The sequence below is a fragment of the Piliocolobus tephrosceles genome, chromosome 7 (assembly GCF_002776525.5).
Source record: "Piliocolobus tephrosceles isolate RC106 chromosome 7, ASM277652v3, whole genome shotgun sequence".
Lineage (NCBI taxonomy): Eukaryota > Metazoa > Chordata > Mammalia > Primates > Cercopithecidae > Piliocolobus > Piliocolobus tephrosceles.
In genome coordinates, this window is record NC_045440.1 from 148,232,551 (window position 1) to 148,238,770 (window position 6,220).

General features: G+C 46.6%; 1 protein-coding gene across 2 annotated transcripts in view; it reads right to left on the minus strand.

Moving 5' to 3' along the window:
- Positions 1-2,782: 2,782 nt before the first annotated feature.
- ZNF34 (zinc finger protein 34) overlaps positions 2,783-6,220 on the minus strand; it is a 13,445-nt gene continuing 10,007 nt past the window's right edge. For both annotated transcript variants that reach the window (XM_026449729.1, XM_026449728.1), the window contains one exon: positions 2,783-4,290. In XM_026449729.1, coding sequence (XP_026305514.1) covers positions 2,930-4,290 — 1,361 coding nt within the window. In that variant the 3' untranslated portion in view covers positions 2,783-2,929. The remainder of the gene's footprint in view (positions 4,291-6,220) is intronic.

A 6,220-nucleotide genomic window follows, 5' to 3' on the forward strand; every position in this document is an offset into this window, starting at 1 on the left:
CCGAGATTGTGCCACTGCACTCCAGCCTGGGCAATGAGAGTGAAGCTCTGTCTCAAAAACAAAAACAAACAAACAAAAAAACCCCAAACTAAACCAAATAAAAACTGTAAAACTCTTTGAAGAAAATATAATGGAAAAGCTTCACGACCGGGGACTTGGCAATGACTTTTTGCATATGACACCCAAAGCAGAGGCAACAAAAGAAAAAAAATAAATGAATTAAACTTCATCAGAATGGAAACTTTTGTGCACCAAAGGAAACAATCAAGAGAGGGAAAAGGCAACCAACAGAATGGGAGAAAATATTTGCAAATCATATATCTAATAAAGAATTCATATCTAAAGTACATAAAGAACTCCTAAAACTCAACAACAAAAACCAAAGAGCCAAATTCAAAAATGGGCAAATTTGGACAGCAATATCTCCAAAGACAATATACAAATGGTCAGTAAGAACCTGCAAAGATGCTCAACATGAGGAAGACGTAACCCGAACCATGGTGAGACACTACTTCACGCCATTAAGATGCCTATTATCAAACAGGCAGACGATATCAAGTTGGCAAGCACGCAAAACTGGAACCGTTGTGCTTTGCTGGTGGGGATGTAAAACAGCACAGCCGCTGTGGAGAACAGTTTGACCGTGCCTCAGAAAGTTAAATCATTACCATATATATTTTTTTCTTTTGAGACGGAGTGTCACTCTGTCACCCAGGCTGGAGTGCAGTGGCATGCTCTCGGCTTACTGCAACCACCACCTCCCAGGTTCAAGCGATTCTCCTGCCTCAGCCTCCCGAGTAGCTGGGACTACAGGTATGCACCACCACGCCTGGCTAATTTTTCTATTTTTAGTAGACAGGTTTCACCATGTTGGCCAGGCCGTTCTCCAACTCCTGACCTCAAGTGATCCGCCTATCTCAGCCTCCCAAAGTGTTGGGATTACAGGCATGAGCCACCATGCCAGGACAAAACAGTTAAATTACCGTATGATTCAGCTACTTCACTCCTGGGTATAGAGCTAAAAGTACTTCAAGTAGGGACTCAAAAACACATTTTTATACCAATGTTCACACTAGCACTACTTACAATAGGCAAAATGTAGGAACACCCAAGTGTCCAACAACAAATGAATGGATAAACAAAATGTGCTATATACATACAATGGAATATTACTTGGTTATAAAAAGTAATGGAGGCCAGGCACAGGGGATCACACCTATAATCTCAGCACTTTGGAAGGCTGAGGTGGGCAGATCACGAGGTCAAGAGATCGAGACCATCCTGGCCAACATGGTGAAACCCCATCTCTACCAAAAATAAAAAATTAGCTGGGTGTGGTACTGCGTACCTGTAGTCCCAGCTACTCAGGAGGCTGAGGCAGGAGAAATGCTTGAACCCGGAAGGCGGAGGTTGCAGTGAGCCGAGATTGCACCACTGCACTCTAGCCTGGTGATAAAGCGAGACTCCATCTAAAAAAGATAAAAGTAATCCAGGCCAGGCACAGTGGCTCATGCCTGCAATTCCAGCACTTTGGGAGGCCAAGGTGGGTGGATCACTTGAGGACAGGAATTCGAAACCAGCCTGAGCAACATGGTGAAACCCCATCTCTACCAAAAACTATAAAAATTACCAGGCATGGTGGCATGTGCCTATGGTCCCAGTTACTCAAGAGGGTAAGGTGAAAGAGTTGCTTGAACCTGGGAGGGTGAAGTTGCAGAGCCAAGATCATGCCATTGCACTTCAGCCTGGGTGAGAATAAGACCCAGTCGCAAAAAAAAAAAAAGAAAAGAAAAGAAAAAGAAATGGAGTTCTGAAACAGGATACAACACAGAGAAACCCTTCGAAAACATTATGCTGAATGAACTAAGCCAGACAGACAGAAACACAGATTACATGTTTCCACACATATTTATGTTCCCAGAATAGGCAAATTCAAAGAGAGAGAAAACAGAATTGAGGTTACCAGCAGCAAGGAGAAGGGGGAAATGAAGAGTTATTGTTTAATAGGTACACAGTTTGTTTGGAATAATGAAACAGTTCTGGAAATACACAGTGGTGATGGTTACACAACACCATGAATGTACTCAATGCCACTGAATTGTACACTTAAAAATGGTTAAAATTGTAAATTTCATGTTATGGTTATTTCACCACAATAAAAAAGGCAACTTCAACTCTATTGACATAAAAAGTAGGAATGATATGTTTGTTTCATTTATTTTTTGAGACGGAGTCTCACTCTGTCACCCAGGCTGGAGTACAGAGGCACAATCTCGGCTCACTGCAACCTCTGCCTCCCAGGTTCAAGCAATTCTCCTGCCTCAGCCTCCCGAGTAGCTGGGATTACAGGCGCCCACCACCACACCCAGCTAATTTTCGTATTTTTAGTAGAGACAGGGTTTCACCACGTTGGCCAGGATGGTCTTGGACTCCTGACCTCAAGTGATCCACCTACCTTGGCCTCTCAAAATGCTGGGATTACAGGCGTGAGCCATGACACCTGGCCGATGTTTTTAAATTTACAATATGTGAAAATGTTAAAATATGTGGTATTATCTTCAGTGTGAATTTTCTGATATTGAGGAAATAGCAAAAGTGAAGATCCTAGGTGCTGCAATGACAAGCATTACAGTATTTTCTTTTTAAAATGCTCTCCAGTATGTCTCAAAGAAAACATTCCTAAATCAGCAGCAATGAATTTTTTTCTAAGTGGGGGAGATTACAGGAGCTTCTTTTTGCTCACTTTTCTCTCTCAATTTCTCTAAAATGAACGTGCACTGCATTTGATTTAAGAAAAGAGGTTTGTTTAATGAGAAATGTCCTTTCACCCTGTGAAAACATCGTGTGGATAATAAGGGGCAGAGTCAGGTGCCGGGGGCGCATGCAGGAAGTGCTCAGCTGGACTCTGCCCTCAAACACTGCTCCACTGTTACACGGAGAAGTCCTCCCGGAGGTGAATCCGCTGATGCTGACACATGTTGGAACTGTGCCGGAAGGCCTTCCCACACTCACTGCACTTGTAGGGCTTCTCCCCGGTGTGGATCCTCCGGTGCTGAATCAAGTAAGTGCTCTGGCTGAAGGCTTTCTTGCAATCACTGCATTTGTAGGGTTTCTCTCCGTGGTGCAACCTCTGGTGGTGAATGAGTCTGGAACTGTTGTGGAAGGCCTTCCCACACTCGCTGCACTTGTAGGGCTTTTCTCCTGTGTGAATTCTCTGATGCTGGATGAGGTGTGTGCTCTGGCTGAAAACTTTGCCACAGTCATTGCACTCATAGGGCTTCTCTCCAGTGTGGCTTCTCTGATGTTCCACCAGTTTGGTTTTTTGAATGAAAGCTTTCTCACATTCATTACATTTATAGGGTTTCTCTCCAGTGTGAATTCTCTGATGTTGGATAAGGTTAGAACTTTGGGTAAAGCCCTTGCCACATTCCTTGCACTCAAATGGCTTCTCTCCAGTGTGAGTCCGACGATGGCGGATAAGGATGGAGCCATCACTGAAGGCTTTCCCACAGTCATTACATTTATAGGGTTTCTCTCCAGTGTGGATCCTCTGGTGATAAATAAGGGAAGAGTAGGCGCTAAAGTGTTTCCCACACTCACCACACTTGTAGGGTTTCTCCCCAGTGTGAATCCTCTGGTGCTTCATGAGGTTGGGCCTCCGGGTGAATGTCTTCCCACACTCGTCACACCGGTAGGGAATCTCTCCTGAGTGCATCCTTCGGTGGTTGATGAACTCGCAGCTCTGGCTGAAGGCTTTCCCACACTCATCACATTTGTAGGGCTTCTCTTCACTGTGAAGCCGCTGATGCTTGACAAGGTTGGCACTGTACCTGAATGTTTTCCCACAGTAACTGCAATAATGCAATTTTTTCCCAGTAGGAATTTTCTGATCCTCTTTAACAACTAAGTTTGCACTCAAAATTTCCCCAGAGTCACGAACTGTCTTTGTTTTTTTTGACCTGTGTATGCGCTTATGGTTGTTGAGATAGGATCTCTGTTCAAAACTCTGCTCGCATATATCACATTTGTGAGGGCTCTGATCGGGAACAGGTCGTGACACCAACCTGAGGCTTTCCCCAGACCCCCCGCTGCTCTCCCCGTTGGTCAGTGTGACTGCCCTGGGGCCTCTCTGCTCCAGCTTTTCCAGGCTCCCCTCTGCCTTCCTGATGTGGTCACAGGCTTCTACCTGCTCAGATCCCCGGGGAAAAATCCCCCTCGGCTGGCCTAGTTCTTCCTCACCAAATGTCTCCTGTGAAGTCAATTCCTTGTACTCAGTTCTGGTCCCAAGAGCTGAAACAAAAAAACAGAACATCTAAGGGTCACCTGCTCTGACTCTGGAAGGCAGGCATGAGATGCTGCTGGCCACCTGTGGAGTACTGATTTGATCATCTCCAAAGTCACAACAGCCTTGCAAAGATGAGAGTCTGGAGCTCAGAGGCTTACACAGCTCCCCTAGGGCCGCAGTCATGTAGCCCTTCAAACACTCACTCCTTCCTTGATTTGACACTCACACAACAAACTTCTCCTGGGTGGCCACTCCCCAAGAATGGGGAGTGACAAGTACCCAAGTGGGGTTCTGCCACATGACCCCTCAGAGACTGATACCAGCAGCCACACTCAGGATTGATTAGTCCTGGCCCCTTCTTGCCAGCTGAGTCACCTGAGGCAACAACTCACCTACCTTTCTGAGCCTTGATTTCTCCATCTGTGGCCACATGGCACTCTCATGAGAACAAAACAGAGTAATACAACAGACTGACCACGAAGAACTCAGCCCAGTGCCCAGCACAGCGAGTTCCAGGTGCAAGCATCTCATGACTGCCACTTTGATTACTGCTCCCTTCCTAGTCCTAAGGGGCCTATCCTTCCACCCCTTGCCTGGCTCTGCACTGCACACGAACAGGTGCTGAACACCAATATCGGCCAAGATGTGCAGCAGACAGTGCTCACATACTGCTACAGGAGCCTGTGCTGGAGCTGCTGCTGTGGAGGATGGTTTGGCAACCTTCTCTAAAGCTGCTCTATGAACATGCTGACTCAGCGACTCTGCTCCCAGGTACACACGCACCAGAAAGGTATTCTGGGCACTGGAGAGATCCATGCCCAAGAGCGTCCACAGCAGTCCTATGCAACCCCAAACCTGGACAACTCAATGTCCTCCACAAGTAGAAGGGAACATAAATTGTGGTATGTTCATACAATAGAACAATGCAACCAAACAGACCACACTGCTGCTACAAGAAACACAAGCAGCTCTCACAATGTTCAGCAAAAGATGCCCTGTGTGCGTCTAGACAGAAAAATCCAAAGCAGGAAGCGGCCTCTTGTGACAGGAGTCAGAAAGAGGACCCCTGTGGGGAGCAGTGGGCAATGACAGAGGAGAGCCAGGGAGCTCCTGGGGGCTGAAACAGTCTGTATTTTAATCTGAAGGATGATTTCTCATAAAAATTCACTGAGTTGTAAACGTAGGGTGTGTCTTATTTCTGTAGCTATTTACATTCAAATAAGCAGATTTACAAAATAAGAAGTCCTTTGAGCCAGCAGTTCCTTCCTAGGATATCATCAGACACATGCAAAAAGGTGACCAGCAGAGCTATCCAATCTTTTGGCCTGCACTTCCAGTGAAGACATGACGGAGACTCATGCGCACAGAAATGGAAACACATTCCGTGTCTGCACGGCAGAACACACTATCATTCCTGTTAAGAAGCAGTGTCAGCCAGGGACGGTGGCTCACGCCTGTAATCCCAGCACTTTGGGTGGCCAAGGCAGGTGGATCACAAGGTCAGGAACTTGAGACCAGCCTGGCCAATATGGTGAAACCCCATCTCTACTAAAAATACAAAAACTAGCCAGGCGTGGTGGCGTGTACCTGTAGTCCCAGCTACTCAGGAGGCTGAGGCAGAAGAATTGCTTAAACCCAGGAGGCAGAGGTTGCAGTGAGCCGAGATCACACCACTGCACTCCAGCCTGGGCAACAGAGCAAGACTCTGCCTCAAAAAAAAAAAAAAAAGAATGGCTCACACCTGCAATCCCAGCACTTTGGGAGGCCAAGGTGGGAGGACTGCTGGAGCCCAGGGGTTCAAGACCAGCCTGGGCAACACAGTAAAATGCTGTCTCTACTAAAAATACATACATTAGCCAAGCGTGGTGGCAGGCACCTGTAGTCCCAGCTACTCAGGAGGCTGAGGCAGGAGAATCACTTGAAACTGGGAGGTGG